We start from the raw sequence: 25,181 nt of genomic DNA, 5'->3' as shown, positions 1-25,181 counted from the left end.
ATTATAATTATTGATTATAAATCAGAAACGATCAATTGTATATTTACTTATTTAAGATAATACAAAACAGAATAACAAGATATTATATCTAGAATTACAATGCATTTATTATATCATGTGGAATTAACGTAAAAAATATTAAATATGCCGCTTAGAGCTCTACTGAAGCATCCCACATTTTGTAAATATGTAATTAATAATTATCAATGGCTAAAAATATTGACTTACCATGTATGTAGGTAATCTACATTTTGAAATAGTCGTTATATCTATATAATATATTATACAACATATTCATTTCATGTGATCAGTATTCACTAATAGGTCTAGAATATATTTAGTTTTTTTTTTAAATCCACTGCTATAGTTATACCAAAGGTACGCAAATCGAAGTTCTTCTCATGTGCAGGACGATGTGATTTTGTCGCTATCACCGACAGTGTTTGTTCGCGCCTGTTATCGCATTGTCTTACTCGGTAGTTCCTATGATTTCTTATTCCCCGCCGAAACGATATAGGTAACCTTACTAATTTATAATGTCGTATTGTACATCTGTAAATAAATTTCACAATAATAAGGCGTTGCTCAGTAGATTTCTATACGGCCCAATTATTATACGTATAATTATTATTGCTACTTCTTCACCATGTTCGATTCCCTGAGGATCATGATATGGGCCTCCACAGAGTGGAGGTTTATACCTATTAACAGACTTTGTTTTTACGATAAATGTATGTTAGCCACCCGCTCAACCTATCAAACACAAATTGAAAAACAATATGTGTACTTGCCAGACCCAGGATTCGAACCTGGGACATACGACGTTATAGGCCGACGCATCAGCCGCTCGGCCATCTTGGGCGTAATATAGTATTTAATATTGTCATCTCACCAACTTACAGACAGACTCGTCAGTCATAAAGCTGTGTTGATAAAATTAGCATAAGATTACGTTTATCTACTTATTTGATAAAATAAGGAAAACATGTAGTCAAGAGGTTTTTTTAATGAAAAAAATACAAGCAACATAATTAAAAAGAATTTTCAGACTATTAGGTATGTGGGCAGATCTATATCATAAGTAGGCACTTAGCATAAAACAGAAACTCGAGAGATGCCACGATATACCTAGGTAGATAGGTACTGTTGGATTGGTATCTTACCTTACATATTATAAAAATTATTTCCATTTTATTTTATATTATTCATATTAAGTTTGGTATCAATATCAATGTTTCCGTATCATTTTTAATTAAAAGCCACGCATCACGAATCTCGTACATTCATCCGGTTTCGCGTTTTATGAAAATAAATTACAGCTGGGCACTTAACTTAATTCAGCAAGTATTCCGCGTTTAATTGACTATTTAAATTCTTATCATAACATTTTATTCCTACACGAAAAAAACAAAACACCTCCGGCGGATTGTTTTTAACGTTCTCCGACACTGTTGTGTAACACAGTTAATAACAGAGTCTGTCATAAACGAAAAATCAACCAATTTACCTTCATTAAGTGGCCATAAATTTAAACCATAGATTATCTGTTGTGTTATGTTTTAAGTTATGACATCAACGTAAAACTTTTACATTTCCCGCCTGATCTGTCGTTCCATTTTCGAGCGGAAACGACTGAACGCCGGCCAACAGCTGATATTTGGCACACTAGCACCGCGCCAGAATCTGCGGAATTTTCCCCAACCACCGGGAAAACATAACCTAACTTCACGCGACATAGTCCCAGCTAAACGCGTTTTTTAACTGGATTTTAGTATATTTTATGACAAAATACATTACAGTGCCTTTCGAGGAACAGCACCGGTGCTATTTTACTTTGATACAACGCTATTTAGTGACTGAACAGTGAAATATATGATATTTTTTAAATCTCAGTGAATGGGAATATATTGATTTTCATTTCGGACGGTGAACACAGCTGTAAGAGAATATAGCGGTGATTCAAAATTTCTTATGTGTTAGCATTGATTATTTTTCATACTTAAAATCATAAAAAAAACTTTCATTGTTCTTAAACAGTAATGGTTAATCAAAGTGCGGCATACTTATACCTACGCAGTTATTAAAATAAGTTAAACAATAATCTGTATTTAGAATTCTTATTCGATTGTTATTTTTTGTTATCAACGTTAGTTTTGAATTCATTCGAATTTTAAATTTTAAAAAATTATACATGTGCCTACCTACTTTGTTATTATTATTATTTCTAACGAAATAGTTTGATTCGTTATCTGTGTTTTATATTATATTAAAAAAAAAAAACAATTGAATATAGAACACTATTTCTTGTTGGTATTTGAATGTTTCTTTCCCATATGGCGGTACCTACTAAATCTTTTACTACTAGATAGATATAATATATTTTACGTACAATTTAGGCAATCGAATAGGCATCTATATATATATTTTTATTTTATCGTAAATAATGATTTATTACGATAACGTTGATATTGGTTGACTTGAAATGCCATTTTATCCGATAACACAATATTATGTTAGTAATATCTTATCTAGTATCAATAAACGATTATAAAACATAAAGAAATATTGTTCTATAAATAATTTTAAATACAGAGTATTTTTTAATATTTTTACCGATATACTAAAATATATTGCAATATTAATGTCGGAAAGCGCATACGAAAACAGATTAAAAAATCAATAATTATTAAAAATACAAATAAATAAAAATGCATTCTACATAATTTGGTACACGGAAACAAATAAAGAATTTGAAAAATGTTGTCTATATTGATTGAGCTCAGATTTGATCAATAGTATATATTGGAGATGGCGCGTTTGTAGAAGGCAAACAGTCGAAAGTTAATATATAGTATTGATTGTCATATTTTTTACTTATGGTATTATCGCTGTTTTCAGTAGGAAGTCTCTGGCTAATCACGATCTTTATAAAAATATATGTTATCGTGCCCGTAGGGGTCTAATTCATATTGTATTATGTGTTTTTATAAACTATCTTCCCACTGTCAATTTATTCACATGGCATCTGGTTCGCTCGGCTTAATACCTTCTCTAAATTGCATTGAAGCGTGGGGAGGCCTTGGTTATATTATGAATTAAAACTGATGTCATCACCCATTCATAAGCTGGTAATAATAGTAACTGATTAAATCTATCTTTCCGATAGAGTAAGTTGTCGCATAGCCAAAAAGAATTGTGGCATTTTTTTGGCACTTGCATACATTTTTATTTGTTTTGTAAATATTCACGATTTCTTTACATTGCGATGTTCATTTTTAGTTGTTAGACCTATGATGTTACTGGTTTAATGGAACACCACCGGTAAATAAGTATTCAGTAAAATACACATATTTGCTCTATACCAATTATTCGATCGTTGAATTATCGAAATGACAAAAAAAGCTCATTTTTTTGTGTTAAGAAACAATTTGGTCTTCGATTGGTATTACAAATAATTGAGTTTCGTAAACATACCTACTTTATATACTTCATATAGATCTCAACGTTCATTTTGAAATATATTAAATTTATTCGATTATGTACCTACTAACAAACCGCTCACTGACTTCCGTTTCTTTCGTAGGTAATTTGTGAGGGGGATGGGGTCAGAATGGTCGCAATTTTATTACAAATCTTATTTATTGTGACAGACAGTAGAAGTTACAAAGCTAACAGTGTATTAATATTCTTTTACACATCGCTTGTGCGCGGAAAGAGTTTCGGAGTGTTTAAAACGCGCCTAGCTTGATTTTTTGACTGGATCTTAAATTCTTTATTCATATGGGATGAATAAACTATACATATTCAAGAGGTACGCGGTTAATTTGTTTACTGGAATTATATCCAGAACTATAATACGCATTATAAAAATGTACTACCTATAATGGTAAAAATGTCGGTAATCACGCCGGTACAAAAATTGTTTAAGTTGGGAAACGCTAAAAATAAATAATAATTTAAATCTACCATTTCTCGGACGAATCCTGTTTGTATAAGTAGTGTTTACTGTTTATTACATACAATTTATATTAATATTTAAATCATTGATAATTTTGACAAGGTCATTTTATTGCACCTTTATTTTTATCTTACATGGAATTTAAAAAAAATAGTGCAACATTTTTTTGCTAATGTCAATCTGTCAATCCTCATGGGCGATAATAATTCGTTCGGCGAAAAGCCTTGAATAGGTGAACTGGTTTCCGCATACAGTGTAGGTAGTTTACCTAGGTGTCTAACATGATAATATTATATTTTTATTATTACGTGTATGCCTGTTTAATGTGTGACCTAAGCCGCTGCCAAAATAAAAAAAATAGCGAAAACGTGTTTGCCATATTGACAAATAAAACCGAATTCTCACCGAGCGAGGAATACTAATTCTTATTTCCCGCCAAGTTGACCTTACGTCATCTATGGAAATATTTATTGTGTCGGATGTCTTTACGACATTATTATTCTGCCGTGTCCTCGACGTATCTTTTTTGAAAATTCAGAATTCCAGTTATTTTGACTGACTTTTTAACATTGAAAATTTAAAAAAAAAATGGAATCACTTTCAATTTCTTACCTAATTTAAACCGTGTTTACAATATTGTCATTTATTTCTATCAATTTTTAAATTTGGAAACATTCAATTCGAATTTTGAATATTTTTCGACGATTCGAATAGGTATACCTACAGCCATAACATTTTTTGTATACGGTGTGTTTTACAGCATAAAACCTTATGGTACGTTTACATTTGACACTAATATCGTCATATTTATGTATGACACCATATTCACTTAAATGTAAACAGTAAGTATATTTGTATCTGCCACTTATTTTGCGTGTGTCGACTCTCACCTACCACTTATTCAATCTACTTATATACGCAAATGTAAACACCGCGTATTCGACAAGTTCGAACTTGGAGCGATATATCACCGAAGTTGGACCACCGTCTACTTTTATGTCAAGTACCTGACACAATATTCGTAGTTTGACAGGTACCTAGTGAATTGCATATGTATATTGCTAAAACAACGGACAATCAATAATCATAGGTACACCATGAATGTATGCCCAACGTTTACGTTAATAAATGTACTGTAGCGATCTGTCAAAAATCATAGACAATGAGAAATAAATCGGATGTGCCGTGTTCTATGGATTTTGTTCGAAAATAAAATATCGCTTGTTCTCGGCACATACGATTAATTCTGATACACTCTGTGAAGAAAAAATGCGCTTCAAATGGTATTACCTAATTCATTTTGGCCCACACCTGCACTCGTATTAGGTACGATAATATTATATTGAATATGCAATGACGATCAAGTGCTAGATATCGCAATGTTACTGTTAATCGTTCTTCTACGCATTTCTGAATTGTGTGTCTTGTTTTTTGGCAAAAGGTCCAATCTTGCAAACTAAAGTTCACAAATTGAGTTGGATCTTCGATTTTAAGCTCTGACATTAAACGGAAGGCACCTAGTTCTTCTCGTCGCTGAATCCATTCCCGCACCCATCTAGACCATTTTTTCCTCCTTTTTGTTGCCAAAAGACTTAAAATAATAACACTCGCTGCTTTCTTTTTTAACATTCTCATATTGACAACTGACATAACGTTTTTGAGAAGTATACAAAATAAGTATCCGAATAAATTACAATATCATATGTAAACACCGCATATATTTATTCCAATGTTGCCATTGAATAAAGTGTCGAGACTTTATTTCAACGAGAAGTATACCAGAATTTTATGTCAGATCCATGCAGGTGTAAACAGTAAATGAAATTTTATGTCCGACACATAAAATAAGTATAACGGTATAAGTGTCAGATGTAAACGTACCATTACAGCATGCGGCAACGCGACATATATTCCCCAATATTTTATTCAGTCGAATATTCGAATACAATAATATGCAATGGAGTTGCAGTAAAATAAATGAATTATGTATAGTATGCAACATCTGATTAACATCCTATCGCTAAAGATATAAATTACTTAGAGAGTATAGTGTTTGCATATGTACCATTTTTAATCTACGTCGGATGTTATCGCCGTTTTTAAATAATTTCTATAGGTACATTAGTAACGTATCGAATACTATCAAAAAAATATAGTTTATAGTTATATTTTCAATATGCCAAACGACCAAATTTTGGAACACGACCATTATGGTAGAATCCCTGTATTATAATACAATTATGTAGACCTATCAGTGTTGCCATCTTTTCAAAGTGGAATTATAGTACAGAGTCTCCAAAATTGTAGTATTTGGGGGGACAATATAGTACGCGTTGTCGTCTGTTGAAAATGGATAGGTTTTTTGTTTCTCAGAAAAAAATAACGGATAATTCGCGAAACTCCGAGACCCCTTTTTATTTAGGTACCTCTTCCGACCAAAAATGCTTCCCGAAGAATTAAAGAAATTTCATTTTAATCTAAAGTCAAGAGATTTTTTTACGTTTTTTGAGGATTTTTTTTCAAAGTTCTCCAAATCTTCTTATATTGCGAAATTATAGTACTTTGCACCAATTTATCGAACGAAAATGTCGTAATTTTAGTACTTTTTACATATTTTTTCCGATATTCAAAATTATAGTATTTTGGGCGTACTATACCTGTTTTATATCGTTCATAGTACGCGGACCAAAATTATAGTATAAATACTATAATTATAATACGGTTGGCAACACTGAGACTATATACTTCTATAATATTATATATCGTTATTAACGATCCCGGTTTTAGCCTTTCAGTATCTATATAAAAAACCATCATATAAAACAATGTAAAGCGAGCACCGTTCAGTCGACAGCAGTTATCTATTATTTCATATTTAATTGTATACTGACGTTTAAAATATAACACCGCATAATTATCTCGTTTTTACAAACGTTTTAGAAGATACCAAAAACACTTTTTTGTAATATTCCGGCTACAATGAGTTTATAATAACTTACATTTCGTATGTAGATATGCCGAATTCGAATCTCTTTTTGGCCGGTTTCATCAAAATATTTTCTACCACCGTAAACCGAAGGTCCCTGAATTATGCCATGTAAAGCTCCTCTCACCTTCCCAATATGTATGTGTATAAAAATAATGATTTTATACTTACCAATTTAGTTGTTTTTTCTAGTCCAGGCGTTAAGTAGTTTTACCAAGAAACTTTTACGGGAAGTCTTAATATTTTCCAATCTTATGTATTTTGGGGTACCGAGATACTCTTTTAGAATTTTTACTTTGCCACATCGTATTTTTGGCTAAAAAGTCGGAAAATAAATAATTGTAATCAATTTTCTAGTTTACTCTATCATGAAAATAATTATGTGTACAATATTGAGTGGTTCAGGGTGGAAGTGTAAACTTCTTACGTGTTTACAAGCTGTTATTTGTTTAACCCTTAACACTCGAGTGCCGCCATATCGGCGGCATTAGAAGTTTGCCGTATTACTCGAGTGCCGCCGTAGCGGCGGCACCGTCTCTAAAGTCATTTTTTGTAATATTTTCATAAATTTTTATAATGCGATTTCAATCAAGTTAGAATGAATAATAATAGGTTATTACATTTATCTGAGAAAGAAGTCGGCAAAAGAATACTGCGTGCCTAATTTCAACATAGTATTTTTATCGGAATCTTCTCTTTTTTTATTCGTAGGTCGTCGCTTGCAAGCAATGTTTTTTTGTCACATAAATTTTATTTATTGAACGTTCCAGACTAGAGTGAAGTGTTTGTCACGCATGATTTTGAAGTGTGTTTATATTTTTTATTGGTTCTCGCTTGCGCAGGGGCGTCTCGTATAGTTTACAGTTTTATATTTGAATACTGTTTTTGATGACAATACTTACTAGTATATTATGCCGATTCGGAACCTATATAATGTGAAATACTCTAATGAGTCAAATGAAAATTATTACGTATCGATTTATTATTTTTTGAGAAATCTTTTGATAATGTGTACCGCACTGGGAATGAGTTGTTATGAGCCCGAAACTAATTTAGGAAATTTACGAGACAGCCGCTTATATTACAAGTGTATTTGAAGGCAATTCATTTGTATCATATTTACAGTCATAATGGACGATTTACACTTTATAGCCAGTTCTCTACATACCGCTATTTCATTACGATTCTGTGATAAGCCAGGATTACATATTGGAGATTGCTTTGTGAAATACCACACAATGAAGAATTATAAATAAACTAAAAATAAGTACAGTATATTCATTATAAATTTATTTTACAGAATAAAAAAAAAAAATTTTTTTTTACATTTTTTTCACCAATTAAATGTTTTATATTGAAATTATGCTTTGTGCGGGAAAAAGTCTCGAGTGGGTGGTATGTACCTATAAAAAAAATTTCGAGTGGAAAAGGTTGTCAAAATTATTAAATTGGTTCAGGATACGGAGGATTTTTATGAACCATTACATATACTAAATTATTATTCTTTACATTTATTTTGTTTAATATAAATCTCTCACGAATTTTCTTTTTCTTCAGAATTATTATCTAAACACGAGGTACCTACGCGGTGCCATACTTTAAACATCACTGTTGATATTGAATATTAGTGGCTCGCTAGATTTACAGACATAGTCTTATTTTTGTTTTCATAACAATTTGTAGGTAACGTAAACATACATCGTACAAGTTAGACAGTATACATTATTTATTTTATAGGTTAACGCAATAAATAATATATTGCCAAGGTCGCGCAAGGTCAGGTCAATGGATCCACATATCCAACGAATAATTAGGGTTATGCCTACCATAGTTTTAAATCAATTTTATATATACCTACCTATCTATGTACCTAACTTTGTTTACTAGGTTAACTCTCCCTTTATAATAGTATGCCCTGTACAAAGGTAAGAAACCGTATCGAGGTGGTGGGTACATTGTCGGGTATTCATTAGGTTTATAAATATGCGTAGGTATATAATTATTATTATCTTATTATAGATTTATTTTATTATTTTAATATTAGACACAAAGTAGACAGACCTCTGTTGGTTTATTTTCGTTTTATTGATTCAATTCAAATTAAATCCATTTCTTATCATTTTTTTATCATTATAAAAATGTTATAGGTCAATATTTCACACATTCATGGTCACACCAGTAGTATTTCCCTTGTACATATTTGCAGTATCAATAAATATCTGAAGTTGAATGAAATCACCACGTTTGAAAACACGTTGCTCAGGTAGCCCACCCAGCTAACCATGCAACACAAAATCTTATCGTTGTACCTAGAGTCCTTATAGGTTTTAAAACTTCGCATCTTTTTGCACTCTTTTATACTGACACGCCTCTTTGCCTGATTAATTCGCATAAAATTAGATCAAATGATATTTACTTGTATTAATATATGTAGTAATAAATAAATAGACAGATAATATCTACAAAACAATTTTTTTAGAATATATTAAGTACCTACATCATTTTCATCCTAGAGTCGGAGTGCAAAGTTATGAAGCATATTTATACTTTACGAGTGAAACTCATAAGTACAAATTTCAGTTTTCTATTCTGATAGTGGGATTTTTGTTAATATTTGGCCTCCTTTACTGTAGGTGTACCTATTTACGGGCTGTAGAATAAAAATATATTTTTATAATAATACTTAATTAGTTTGGGACTTGTGTCAATCTTTTTTATTTTTATGTATTTTTCTATTTATTAAGGAAAACACGGATTACAAATATGTATAAAAATAGATTAGAGACAAGCAGCAAAGTTTCCGTATATAAATTATAATATAGTTAAGCCTAACAAGATAAAAAGTAAGAAAGTAAAAAGAACATAAAATATAAGGAAATTACATAAAATTACATCTTGTTCGACAATTTTGTCTGTAGTTTGCTTTGGGTACATGTTTTAATGTGATTTTAAAATCGTCAATTTGATAAAATATCAAAATTGGAAAAGTCGTCTACTCATAGTATTTGAGGCATGACTATTATTAATTTGTTTCGGATTATTTCAGTATGACATCATAGTAATTTATCCAACTGACAATTAAATTTTATCTTAGAATGTTTGTTTATTTTATAAGTAATTTATTTTCGTTATTTATCAGTTTATCACACAGCAGCTAATTTCTTTTTTCAGATATTCTTTTAAAATACCTTATTTTATCATACCGTAGACGCAAACAAATTACTTAAGGCTATACCTACCTCAGCTGAGGCATGGTCTCTAAAAAGATCGTGACTAGGCGAAGTGCAAATGACGGAAGTCGAACGAAATATAATTTGTCATAGAAGTTCAACATGCGTCCTTTTTATGTTATGTTTATTATTATATTCGTAATAATAATTGTATATTCATTGACATGTTTTCTTTTTTAAGTACAAACGTAAAGTTTTTTAGTCATCTTTACACGATTTAAGAATGTTTTGATCTGACGCCATGACAAAACGAATCGACGTGCAGACGCCTCGACTATCGCTCTCTGAATGACAACGCGGCCGTAATTTCGTTCTACATACAGTTGAAAATTATTTGCCGTTTCACTTATGAACGCTCTTAAGTTTCCATAGCTGAAAATGCCTTTAGGGTTGCTATACTATTATTGTCTGGAGTTTCGGTATTTAACGTAAATGAAACAATGAAAATTACGTCGTTAATCAATTCCCAGCTTAATAAACGTATCATTCATTTTAATTTCAGAATGAATTACTAATTAAAATACCTACACAATGAAGTGTAACGTTGGTTTTTTTTTTATTTCTCGCTAATGAGTATCACGTTTTAATATAATGATTTTTTACCATGAATTTAAATTCAAATTCATGTTTTATAATAGATTCGGTAATCTTCGTTTACCGGTTTTTCGGTTTCCGTTATTTTTATGTGAATCAATTAATTAATATCACTTCGACATTTCCCTGTTTAATAAACGCATCATTCATTTTTATTTTAACTAAATAAATATACTCAATTGAATGCAATCTTGTTTTTGTTACTCACTAGTAATGGGTATCTCGTGTTAATATAAGGATTGTTATCAGGGATTTAAAGCCTAATCCATGTTTACTGAGTTCTGAAATATATCCCAGCAGGGTTGCCATGCCGCTCTTGTGCAATCCGGTAATCGGCTATAATGAGTCCGCGTTTTTTATTTAATTTTTAGTATTCCGTCAACGAATATTTAAGAATTTTGTAGGTACGTAATGGCCACTCAATTGTGGTTATGATAAATACTTCTAAATTTTTAATTCTTTTTCATGAAGTTTTTTTAAATACGTTTTATAAACTCATTTTATCTATTTTGATCTCTGTTGTGATTGAAATATGAATGGTTTTTTACCTTTCTTACAGTTTAACAATTTTAAAATATAACATATATACCTAATTACAAAATAATCCATAAAAGTTGCCCAAAATGGGCTAATAAAGTGTAAAATATGTGCTCAATAAATGTGTAATAAATAGTATTTAATATATTTAAGTGTTGAAGTTTCTGGTAAAATGTGTGACCGTTACGAATATGACTTCTCATACGAGTGCAGGGTGTGTATATATTTTTATCACTTTTTTTAATTAGGTTACTACTGAAAATTCCTAAATATAACTTAACTTTAGCTATATATAGGTAAATCAATAAATTTTATTTGTTTAGGTATCTACATAATTCGGAAACACCTGAAAATATCTTCAAAAGAAATATGGTTCTCAGATTCCAGCCAACATGCTTTTGTTGGTACTTGGACTCTATGTGATTACGACAAAGCGCTTCTCAAATTTCTATAAATATTAGTTACAGGTTTTTGTGATTTGAATTAAAGTAGCAATACCAGGTACCTACTTACCTTGATTCCTAGCTGGTTCTCGGATATCTCAAAAATTTGTTAAAAAAACGTATTTCCATTTGCTAATAATTTGGTGAACATTTTATTACATTCAATGAGTAAATTCACAACATTTAAGGATGTAACATCAAGTGATGTTATTTTATTGAATATTTTTGATTATCAATTATTAATGGGTAGGTACACGTTTTTTCATCAAATGTGGTAGTTGAAGTAGTAGTGGAAGCACTTCAGGCGGCTCTCGTGGTGCAGTGGGTAAGGCGCTTGTCTTCCGCCCGAGAGTTCTGGGTTCGACCCGGTGAGGACACAACATATTTATGTGATCTTCTCAAAGCCTGGGTGTGTGTGATTGTTAAAAATTACTAACAACCACATTGTAGGAAAAAGCAAGGACATGGTTATTAATAATTCTAAAAAAAAATAGGAAGTAGGTACTTCAGTTTATTCTTCTTTTATGAATGAATATAAAACAAGATTAATTACCTATCATAAAAGTATACTTAGGATATTATAATACTTAAATGTTTTAGTGAGTACCTATACATAGTTCCATTCTATAGTTGTTTTTCATACAACAAATGTGCAGATCGCAAAAAAGTATGTTAAGTAAACAAAGTTATTGAAATTGTGAAACAAATGTTTTTTTACAAATTCTAATATTTATCTCGCATTCTGATGGTAATTCTAATCATCACCAATCTGAAACTACAATTAAAATAAAAGTTTGCTTATCATTATTTGCACATATTATGTCAACACTAGTTATTAAACTAGTGTTGACATAATTTTGTTAATACATAGGTTAGTTAAGACATAATAATTGATAATCCATAATTTTGGTTGATTACAACCACTATAAAATTCATGTGTCAGATATTGCAATTATAAGACCTAGCAGAACAGCTGGCGATCTCCGGTTGTTTCTGCTACTACAATAATATTATTACTGATATTGTCATCAATTCTTACAAGCATGTGTGATATTTGATGGTTTTATTAAATTGTGTTATGTTTTTATCCTTGCAGCGTCTGGTGGAAGCGATGGCACCGCGATCGGTGCGTTCCTTCCGCCAGGAGTTCAACATGCATGATATTGCCGCCCCCGACCATACCCACACAACGCACTTCTCACAAACCGAGTAAGTAGCTAAATGCTAATGTTAAGGTTGTATGTCACCAAGTAATCCAGCGGTGCAAACATACAGAATGTAAAAATACACAATATTATGTGATTTCATAATTTTGATTTTTCATCCACTAGAGCAGTGTTTCCCAACAATTCGACTTTCAACTTTCGACATCTGTGTACCCCTTCTATAAATTTCGTAACACTGAGTACCCCTCGTCAAAAAAATGGATATACTTTAATAACAAACAAAATATATTTATTTTTCCCTTTTTTACATAAACAAAATAATAATAAACGAAAATAAAATTCATTCATGATACAATATAAATACATAAAATCTATATTATAAATAACATTCATTATAATCAACGAGAAGGATGAAATTGTTTATGTTGAGACAGATAATTTGGTACCCTGGTTCTTAATTTTTAAAATCTGAGATGCGGTTCCACATCCAAAAGCCTGTTCCTTTATTTTGACTTAATGTCTAGAAATGCTGAAAAAGCAACTTCACATAGATATGACGTTGGAAAAGGCAAGATGTATTTCAGGACTTCCTCTGTTAAAACTGGATACACATGTTGCATTTGCAAGCGGAATGATGTTAAAGTACACTCCATATATTTATTAATCACGAATCTGTCTGAAGCTAATTCCAACAATTACTCTTCTTCCGCATGCGACAAACCTTCTAGCATGGATGTTGTATTGATGTTATATTAATGCTTGTTGCACCAGGCGCAGCCAAAGCCCGGTGCAGCGCGTACTCCCACCAAACTCTTCCCGTACCCCAGGGGGTACGCCTACCACACTTTGGGAATCACTGCACTAGAGTCATATTGTAGTTTTCTGTTACTATTTATTTCCATGCCGAGATAACTATTCATTAGATTGATTTATTTTCCATTGGCAAGAATAGAGTTTTATGGTCATGATTTATTAATTTTATGTTTAAAATTACCTACACTACTGTTATAGGATGTCATGGTCTGTTATAGTGTTAGATATTAAAAAAAAGCAACAACAACAATATATTCATAATAATTTCATCATAATCATTTTTTAAAAGTTTAGTTAAATTTGCTTGAGCCTTTCCAAATGTAACCCAGATGTAACCTTTTTTCTAAGTACATATTCTGTATGATTTCATGCTTCTCAAAAAAGACAATGAAATAATTGTTTTAACATTTTTTTTCTTTTTTAATAGGTATATCCAAACGTCTGGTGTATCAGATGTCGATGGGTCACCGTCAAGAACGACATACACAGTAACCGCAAATTCCCCGTACAATTCGGCCACTACAAATGGCAAATCGACATCACAAAATGTCTTCAAATCCACCACGACAATCACCAACAACAGGCAACCTCTCTCTGGCGAAAGAGACACAAATGGTTCTGCCGATCTCAGAAATCTCAAACGAGTGCACAGAATGTACGAGGGAGCCAACATCATCGACTCGAAGGGAATTGTCCACCCGCAGACTAGAGAAGTATTAACTGTCGGTCAAGCCATCAGCATGAGAATACTGGACGTACGAACGGGAAGAATATCAATAAGCTCGGACAATAGACAAAGTATTCCCATTGAGCAAGCTGCGAAAGACGGTCTTATAGACCCCAAACTTGCAGCCAGATTAGTTGGACCATGTGGGACAACGGAAGATGGAAAAGAAGTCTCTCTGCTCGAAGCGATACAGCGAGAACTATATGATGCGGAACAAGGATTCTCTGATCCGACGGAGAAGAGAATTAAGGTAATTTCGGAAGCTAGACAAGCTCCAGGACAAGGGATGAGCATTGCAGAGGCAATGAACGTAGGCCAAGTCGATTTGCAAAAGGGTCTCTTCAGACTCCCTGACGGTACTTACATTATGGTATCAGAAGCTTACGAAAGAGGTTATCTGATCTATAATGAAATCATCAAGATTAAATCGAGCGCAGTATCCCTGTCAGACGCGATTCTGCAAGGACTCGTTGAACAGGAGTCAGGTTGGATTGTGGATCGGAATTCCGGTGACAAATTCCAATTAGATGTTGCAATTAAAAAGGAGCTTATCAATCCAGAGGTTCGCGAAATCGTCGATCCGTCAACGGACAGTAATATCACTCTTTCACATGCGATCCAAAAGGGAATAGTCAGTCCCAAATTCGGTAGATACATTCACAGTGTCAGCAAAGACAAAATTAAATTCGGCGACGCCTTAAAGAAGAGGCTTATTTGTAAGCCGATGACTCTCAAAGACGTGGTTGATAATTCTCTCATGGATAATGTAGGTCTCATATCTTCGCCTATGCAGAAATCTAAAATAAACATCCTGCAGGCAATAGCTTCTGGGGTATTGGATAGTGACAGTATAAAATCAGTTACCAACACGACAACTGGTGAACTGTTAACTCTTTCTGAAGCACTCGCTTCTCGTATTATTCTCCCGGACACCACAAGGTTCAGAGACAATCTGACCAGTGAAATATGCACCATTCCCGAGGCCGTAGATAGAGGTTTGATAACATCAGTTTCACAAAAATCATTATTTGATATTGACGGATTCCGAGATCCAGCCACTAATGAATTCATGTCTTTCAATCGGGCGATAACAAAAGGTCTGATTAACAGTCAAAATGGCGGTAGTATTATTGTTAACGAAAGGCCATTGAAGACTGTATCCATGCACGAAGGAGTAAAACTCGGTGCTATACGCCCTGAAGTTTTTGAAATGTTAAATCGTAATGTAGGTATTTTCCAAAACGGTAAAGAACTAAGTGTCATGGATGCTGTGTTCAAAGGTATTCTTAATCCGCACACGGGGTATTTATTAGATCCTGAGACTCAGAAGTCTTTACCTCTCGATAAAGCAGTTGAAGTTAATTTGATCACACCAGAAGGTGCCGTGCTTTTAAATTCATTGTTAAATATCACTCTTACCACTCAAACGGTGACGAAAACTGTTAAACGGTACGTTACTATTACAAATACTAACGTAAATACCTCTAGGTCAGATACGATAATTACTTTCACTGAGGCAGTAAGACGTGGTCTTATTGATGAAGTCACTCAAACGTTCACTGACCCAGCATCGGGAACTGTTATTCCTATACAGCAAGCTTTGAACCAAGGTCTGTTAGGTATTGATATGCCAGACGGCAGTGGCCCTTCAGACTTCGAACTAAGTCCTACAAGTAAAATTATCACAAGAGATTCTTCCCCTGGTAAATATGTTGAGTTAAAAATCACCAAAAAGTCATTTATGAAAGATCCAACTCAAAGTCCGGCGAGTCCTACAGGTAGGGTTGAAACAATTTATAGAACGGAACCGGGAATTCAACAAGTACCGACTAGACCAGATATGACAGTTTATTCTAGGCCAGAGACTGAAGATCGAATGGATGTGACGGATACGCATACAACTGTTCACACTACCACTACTATTACAGGTAAAACCGTGACCACCGATTTCTTAACGTCGGAGCGTAGGTCAATGGAGAAGCAAGTTTTTGAACTCCCACCAGATGGCTGGTATGTGTCAGAAGCTATTGATCAAAAGCTATTCGATCCTGTCACCGGCCTATTTATTATCCCTGGTACAGATAGGTTAGTTAGTTTTGAAGAATGCGTTAAATTGAAGATCATCAATCCCAAATCGGCAACAGTCATCGACCCCAAGAATGGTAGAAAGATAACCTTGATCAGGAGTTTAGAGAAAGGCATTCTGAATGGCACAGGCCAGTATAAACAGGGCAACAAATTCATTCCAATGAAGCAGGCGATCGCAAATAATTTAGTTTTATTAGAAGATAGGAAAGAAAAAGATTCCCCAGATCAGAGACTCATTCAAATCACTAAAGTAATCGGCAAACCAGATGTCGTTGAAGTATCGAGCGTCTTGGACAATAATCCTTTAGTTTTTACGGAAATTAACAGCTCCAATGTCCAGATATCTTCCCCTGAACCTATGCAGGTTGCCCCAGGAATTATTTATGATCCTTCGACGGCTCTAGTTATATCCACAAAGACAGGAAAATCAGAGAATTTATTAATGGCCGTTCAAGACGGAACACTTGATCCCAGTTTAGTTAAGGTCAGAGATCCAAATTCAGGCAAAGAAGTGACCGTTAAAGAAGCAATAAAGAAAGGAATTATCAATGAAAAAACCGGCGATTATACAGATAATACAGGAAGAAAGATGAGCATCTTAGATGCTGTTAAGTTTGGAGTTATGGTAGTGGCAGGTGCACCAATAGTCGCCGGAGCTAAGGCCATTCAAGTCATCAAAAGTGCAATGGTAGTAGATCCGAGGTCAGGCGAGAAAATCCCAATAGAGGTAGCTTATGAAAGGGGGTTGGTAGATGCTGATACTCTTAGGAAATACGAAAAAGCTCAAGAATTTATCGGAGAATCACCGCAAAGAGTGACATCATCGTTTACTGAAAATCTTGATTCGAAGATCATTATAACAGATCCTTCTACAGGAAGACCGATATCTATTCAGCAAGCAATTAAGCAAGGCTCCATCAAACCGGAAGAACTCCAAGACTTCATTAATTCTGAAAGAAACACTACTATTAAAGTTATCAGAAAGGTATTTGTAACTGATCCAAAAACAAAACAACAGATACCGGTGGACGAAGCTCTATCTCGAGGACTTATCGATAATGAGGCTTATGAAAAGATGATTACAGATCAGCCATTCGACGATGAAGAAATGGAACCAGAAGCTCTGATCGAGACATCGTCAGAAGTTGTATCTAAGTCGGTCATAATCAAAGATCCTACATCTGGTAAAGAAATAACTGCTCAAGAAGCAGTAAGAAAGGGTCTCATTACACCGGAATATGCCCAACAGCTGATGCAGAACATTGATTCCAATAAGAAAGTCTCCACTATTACCACTTCCTACGGGGAGAGACCGAAAGAATTATCCGAAGCTGAATTAACACGCTCCAGAGTTACCACTGAGCCTAAGTTCAAAGTAGCTATTGGTAGCGCTAAGTCTTTCGATATAAGTCCAGAGAATGTTGGAAAACCAGTCATTCTACAGAAAATGAGAAAGAAGGTTGTAAATCCCAAAGATGCCGTCGAGAAAGGTATGATTGATGATGAGACAGCTGAAATTTTGAATAAACGTGAAAACTTCTTGTCTCCTACTGGTGAGCAAATATCACTGTCTCAAGCTGTTTCAGATAAAAAGGTAGATGGGGAAAAGGGCTCTATTATCGATCCTCAAAGAGGAGATGTACTCAACATCAAACAAGCCATGGAACGAGGTGTTCTTGACCCTGACGGTACTAATCAGTTGCTTATACCTATGGCTCAGAGTTTATCCGTTCCTAAATTAGCAGAGCAAGGTTTGATTGAACCGGAAACGTGTAAAATTATCCACCCCGAAACCGGGGACCATCTTTCTTTGCGTGAAGCCATCGTCTGCGATATTGTAGATCCTTTGTCGAAAATGGTAGACCCCACGGGACAGAAAGTCACTCTTCAGCAAGCTATCCACAAAGGAAACGTAGATGAGAATAAATCTTTAGTTAAAACAAGAAGCGGTAGCCTAGATCTACTGTCAGCCGTCGGAGTAAATGTGTTTGACAAGGATACCGATAATAGGTCTCCCATTGAGAACATTCCACCGGCAGGCATGACTTTAACGGTAGCCGTGCAAAGAGGCCTTGTTGATTCAGACAAAAAACAAATAATTCATCCGATAACCGGAGTGAAGACCCCTATAGAAGATGCGATTAAAGATAACTTTATCATGGCCATTCCTTTCCCTGTCAGCAATGACGCTGTCGAAATCAAAGAAGCTCTAGATAATCACTTGATTGATTCTGATAAAGGTACATTTACGCATCCTACAACTCATGAAGTTATACCAATTTCTGAAGCGATAGAGAACGGTTTACTTGTTGTTAAGCCTCTTCCAGAGCTTGTGTCATTTGAATCTATAGGAGGTACTACTTCAGTCACTGAAACAATCACCTCACATCACACTATTACAACGAAAATGATTGAAATACTTTCAGGTTATGTACTACTCAGTGCTAATGAAGTCAAGGAGTTGGAAACCGGCAGGATCATGTCTATTGAAGAGGCTCGTAAAAAAGGAATAATTAAAGACGAGAAAACGAGCAAAGAACATTTTACAACTAAAGAAGTCAAAGTGAACTTTGATGATGCTGTCAAGAAAGGCTTAGTAGACATGGATACCGGTATCTATAAAGATCCTAATACCGGGGAGTCCATGACTATTTCTGAAGCTATTAGTGAAGGTATTTTAGATACATCAATAGATAGCACCCCAATTGAAACTCAAACAACAGAAATTATTACTATCAAAACAGAATATTTAACTTTGATTGAAGCCTATGAACTGATATATGATGAAATAACGTGCAAGTTTAGGGATCCAAAGAATCCTAAGAAACTGTATACATTCAAGGAAGCTTTGGAAAGGAAAATTATCGATCCAGATTCCGTCGTTTATGACGTCGAGTCTGGACAACAGGTCACTCTTAAAGATGCTTTGAAGAAAGGTTTAATCGATCCTAAATCCGGTAAAGTTAAAGACAAGAAAACTGGGAAGTCTGTTGATATTAAGAAGGCAGCCAAGATGGGACTATTAGCTATTGTAGCCTCACCAGTTTTAGCTGGAATGGCTATTGCTAAGGGAGTTAAAAATTTGACCTCCAAATCGCCGGATAAAGAAACATATCCAGAGACACAAAAAGACAAGAAATCCCCGGTCGATCGAACTTCGCCGACTAAGGAACATACTAGCTTAGTTAAACAACCTTCTCCTGCAGCTCAATTGAGGAAGCCTAAAGAACCAACGCTTGAGCCTGCTAATGATAAAAAAGCACTGCAAGATAAAACTATCACACCCAAGAAGGATAAAATCAAAAAACCTGAACGACCGTTATCAGATGCTACTGAATCTGTAAATATTCAAGAAGAAATTGTGGTTACGACAGCCATTAGCAAAGAACCTTCCCTATCTGTTACAGATTCAAGTGTCATTATCACAGAAGTTGATGAACCTTACCATAAAGGAAAACCACTTTCACCCACTAATGCCGGAATAAACATTATTTCTCAAATCAAAGAAACAACACAATTAACCCAAAAACCGTCATCAAGGGAACAATCACCTGATATTAAGCATGATGTTCAAATATCTGAAGTCGTCTTTGAGAGACTGCCTCTGGGTGATGCTATTTCCCAACGTAAAGTTGAACCGAAGGTCTGTCGTATTTTAATCAATGGACAAGAATCTAGCCTGACTGTCCAAGACGCTCTAGAACAAGAAGAAATCAGTCCCCTGAACATTGTTGATATCATTTCCAAAAATTGTATCTCTATAGTATCAGAAAAACCTGGAGTTTCCCTTACTATTGATGAGCTATTTTCACCAAATAAGCTCACTGAATATGGATTCTACGATTCCGAACGCCAAATATTCTTGGATCCTGAAACCGGTGTGAGAATCTCATTTATCGATATGGTAATGGCCATTTTTGATCCTCAAAACTTGCTAGTGAAAGACCTCAATGCAAAAACTGAGAAATTTGTTCCTCTCGAAGATGCTATTGCTGTTCCTTTGATTGACAAAAATTCTGGACATATGGTTGATCCAAAAACTGGTAAAAGGGTGTCATTCTTCGATTGTATTAAACGCGGTTGGATCATTGAGGGACAACCTGATTCTATAGCTGAACCGTTGACGTTTGAAAATGCTTTAGTATCTGGCGTATTCAATATTAACACGGGAGAATTCAAAGACCCTAACAGTGGGGAAATATACACGCTTGCCGATGCCATACGTCTGAATTTAATAGATCCTGACTCAATCACTCTGAAGAACCCTGCTAATAATGAAGTTATAACTTTGACCGAAGCCATAGAGCTCGGTTTTGTAGATTTATACCGTGGCGTTATCATTGATGTGCAGACCAGACGTGAAATTGAAATTAGACAAGCTTTCTTAGAAGGTTTGCTCTCAGTCAGCTCTCGGCGCCCCATTTCTTTAGAAGCTGTCATCAAAATGAACCTGTATGACCCTGCTACTGGAAAGATTAAAGATTTATCCACCTGTCAAAAGGTAACCATTGATGAAGCGGTAGAGAGGTCTATAGTGCATCCGACCATCTCAGAAGTTAAAGATACTAGAGCAGATTGCTTTGTTAGTCTTGAAGATGCGTTAACAACGAAACTTGTCAATTCGGAAACAGGAAAGTTAAGAGATACAAAGGCAGGTACTTTAGTTACTTTAGATGTCGCTATGAGCAGAGGATACCTTGTAACTAGACAGCTCACGTGGACATTGGTTGATGTTGTAGAGAAAGGTTATTACTATCCTCAAACTGGTAAGATTTTAGATCCTAGAACTGGTCAGGAAATCCAAGTAAAAGAAGCAATAAGTTCTAAATTATTCGATCCGGAAACTGTTAAAATTCGTGACAGGAATCTGGATAAACTTGTAACCATGCCGGATGCTATCAAAACGGGATTGTTTGATGATGAATTAGGTATAATTACCAATCCAACAATGACACTCGATGTTGCACATGAGAAAGGCTATCTTTTGAGTGACAGAAAACCGTGGTCACTTCAAGAAGGTCTCGTTCAAGGTTGCTATGATCCAGAAACTGGACTTTTGACCATAGATACGAAAACAAAAACACTAGATGAAGCTATTAAGAAAGGAGACATTGATCCGGACGTGTTGACTATAAAGAATTCGAAAACAGGAGATATCATTACATTAGGTGAAGCTATTAAATCAGGCATAATCGATTCCAAGTTGGGCAAAGCGAAAGATCCTCTTAAAGGAGATGAAATTACTTTTGTAGACGCATCAGAAAGAGGTTTAATTATTCCAGCTAAACGTAAGTTTAGTTTACCGGAAGCCGTCTTCAAAGGATTCTATGATCCTAAGACTGGCAAATTCACTCACCCTGAAAGTAGGGAGAAGATACCGACAGATAAAGCACTGAAGAAGGGAATTTTAGATCCGCAGTCGACACTTGTTAGTTTAGATGGCAAGGTTATGCCGTTTGAATTTGCCGTTGAGAGAGGAATCGTGGATGCAAGGACGGGTACCGTAGTTTTGGGAGACAGAGAAAAAATCGATTTCCAGGAAGCTTTCGAACGCGGCGTATTGATTGAAGTTCGTAAACCGATGTCTCTCAGTGAGGCCATCTCTAAAGGAATATATGACCAGACTACCAGTCTATTCCTGGATCCCAACACGGGAAAGAAACATTATCTGGCAGAAGCCATTAAGCTAAATCTCATTGACCCTGATTCCGTGCATGTCAAGGATATTAGGTCAGGTTCTTGGAAGAAGATTTCTTTACCTGAATCTTTGAAGACTGGAGTCATCGATAGCAAGACTGGTAAAGTCAAAGATATCAATAAAGATAATACCGAATTAAGCATCGTTGAAGCGTTTGAAATAGGACTTTTGGTAGATAGCAAGGCTAGTATTTCTTTACAGAGAGCTATTCATCAGGGATTGTATGATGAGAAATCTGGTAAATTCGCCGATCCCGTAACCGGCAGAAAGATCACCCTTCACGAGGCGATCAGAAAGTTCATCGTCAATCCTAAATATTTGTGCTATTTCGATAAGAAGTCAGAAAAACCTCTTTCTCTTGCTGAAGCTTGTCGCACGGGTATTGTTGATAGACGTAGCGGAACTTTCGCTGAACCCAACTCGGATGTTTCAATTCCTCTCAATAAAGCCATGGAGCTAGGTCTCATCGTAGATATCGAAGGAGCTGGCTTCTCACTTTATGACGCATTAGCTATGGGAATGTACGATTCAGATAAATCTAGATTTAAACATCCTGTGTCCGAGCGACCTCTGACTCTCAAAGAGTCTATAGTAGAAGAACTCATTAGTCCTGAAACATCGTTGGTCAAGAACATCCAAGCCAGCAAATATGTTAAGCTTCCCGAAGCTATCAAAGGTAAACTTGTTAATGAAGTTTCGGGTTGCTATAATTTACCCAACGGCAATGCTATCAATTTAATCGAAGCAAAGCTCCGAGGATTGATTGTTACTAGCAGTAGAAATCTCTCTGTAGAAGATGCCGTTAAGAATGGCCTATTTAGACCTGATACTGGTAAATTTGTCGATCCCAATTCTGGTGACTTCTTAGATTTGATCGCGGCAATAGATTCTAGCTTTATCGATCCTGATACTACGGCTTTGAAAGATCCCGTCACCAACAAGCTCAAATCTCTCCTGTCCGCCATTGAAAACGGAGACATTGATGTGACTAAAGGTAGAGTTTTAGATTCCAAAATGAAACGAGCCTACAACATAGATGTCGCTTTAGATAAGGGTCATTTAGTAACGATTATCAAACCTCTAACTTCATCTCGCGGTGTCAGACGTTCCTCAATCGATTATACAAAAGAAAAAGAACCAATAATGAGGGAGTTCACTTTAGATGAAGCTATAAGATTTGAATTTATCGATCCAAACACAGCTGTAGTTAAAGATCCCCAGACGGGTCGCTTCAGACCTCTTCATTTAGCTATTTCGGCAGGTGTTGTCGACCTCAATGCTAAAGCCGCTTTTGATCCTCAAACGGGTAGATCGAGGACTGTTTGTGTCATTTTCGAAAATGGCGTCATCGTCTATATCCGCGAACCTCTCACGTTTGAAAAAGCCGTAGAATTCAAATACCTGGACGTGTCGACCGCCCGGTTTACCGACCCGCGGACCAATGACGTTTTGACCGTGAAAGACGCGGCCATCTTGGGCCACATCGACTCGGACACGGCGCTCGTGAAAGATAACCTCAAAAAGAAGCTGATCAAATTACCGGAAGCGTTCCGAAAGGGATTGATGGATGCCGAAAAAGGAAATATTCTCGATACTGAAACATCGAAACTGACTCCATTGGCAACAGCTTTGGAAAGTGGATTATTGATGACTCCGAAGAGAAGTTTCACTCTGAACGAGTGTCTTGACTTTGCAATATATAATCCAACGACCGGAGGATTCTGCGATCCGTTTATTACGACAAGTGTTATCGACAGAAAACGGTTAACGCTAACCGAATGTATAGATAGAGGAATCGTGGATCCTTCGAGCACAGTGGTGAAAGACCCGGTGAACGGAGTAATAGTTCCACTCCAGCAAGCCATAGCGTCTAAAATTGTAGACCCGGTCGGGGGTAGGCTAATTTTGGATCCCTCCAAAGATTCGTCCATTGACTTGGTCAAGGCTCAGGCGAAGGGATTCATTTTGGCTGCAGAGACAAGGGTGAGTTATTTTTCATTTTGATTTACTTCTTGTTAAATTAATCTTATTAATGTATGTTATCATTTTTGCACCATTTTTTTTTCTTCCTGCAAGAGATCTTTCCTGCTTGCAAATTTAGATTAGGGCATTTTATTTTTTGTTTTCGATCATGTGAGGCACTTTTTTTGAAATCATTTTATATTTTGTGGAAGAATGCAATAATCGATTGACGGTTTTTGGTTTTTTTTTTACCTAAATTATAAAATTCAAATTTAGAATGTCAGTGATTGCTTTTACAATGCTTCGTGCCTAACAGTAATTGATTATTGGCAACTAGCAGGAACAACCGGCAATTGTCAGCTGTTCTGTTAGCAAAAGTAATAATTGAAATCCCTATTCTTGCCGTGGGCCGAGTCCTTATGCAGTCGTGATTAGATTCAAATGTCTTAATATTTCCTTTTGTAATAAGTGACCGAAAAATTTAACTTGTTATACACTTCTTGGGATATTATTGTATCGAAAATATTTGCAACCCTTGTACAATATATACCAAAAAAATTGAAGGTTAATCTATTGATTAATGTACATTGATTTTTAGGTCTATAATAAATATTTTTTTAAATAAATACACTCGGCACATTTTTAGTAACATTTGTTTTTCACTCATTTTAATTAATATTATGAGACATTTCTTTGTTTTTTTTTTGAGACTACATTTAATTCTCGAATCGAAAATTCGGCTTCATTAAAAAATGCATGTCGCATTAATTTTTATAAAATGTTTAATTAACATACTTTCCTTCATAGATATTGTGTTCTAATTGAAGGCTTATAATAATATGGATATTTTAATATCAATGAAATCAATTGATTTCTTAAGTGTATTTTACACACCAGCCCTTACTATATGACCGGTTGGCGAAAGAAAGCTATTTCAAAATATTTTAAATATTATAATATTAAAATTGTACCGTTTTTT

The 25,181-nt window shown here is 34.9% G+C and overlaps 1 protein-coding gene across 29 annotated transcripts in view; it reads left to right on the top strand.

Annotated features, from left to right (window-relative positions):
* Window positions 1-25,181, top strand: part of shot (dystonin-like protein short stop) — a 572,629-nt gene that overhangs the window by 469,140 nt on the left and 78,308 nt on the right. For 22 of the 29 annotated variants that reach the window (XM_085960962.1, XM_085960963.1, XM_085960973.1 and 19 more), the window contains exons 28-29: window positions 12,845-12,957; window positions 14,155-24,223. In XM_085960962.1, the coding sequence (XP_085817088.1) occupies window positions 12,845-12,957; window positions 14,155-24,223 (10,182 nt within the window). Of the gene's footprint in view, window positions 1-1,782; window positions 1,939-11,327; window positions 11,520-12,844; window positions 12,958-14,154; window positions 24,224-25,181 lie in introns of those variants that run through there. The other 7 variants (XM_085960979.1, XM_085960978.1, XM_085960981.1 and 4 more) reach the window with 3 other exon arrangements.

The sequence above is a fragment of the Rhyacophila brunnea genome, unplaced genomic scaffold (assembly GCF_057557595.1).
Source record: "Rhyacophila brunnea isolate RB1 unplaced genomic scaffold, BYU_Rbru_1.0 scaffold_12, whole genome shotgun sequence".
Taxonomy (NCBI): domain Eukaryota; kingdom Metazoa; phylum Arthropoda; class Insecta; order Trichoptera; family Rhyacophilidae; genus Rhyacophila; species Rhyacophila brunnea.
The sequence above is the reverse complement of the archived record's forward strand: the minus strand, read 5'-3'. Positions and strand labels throughout refer to the sequence as shown.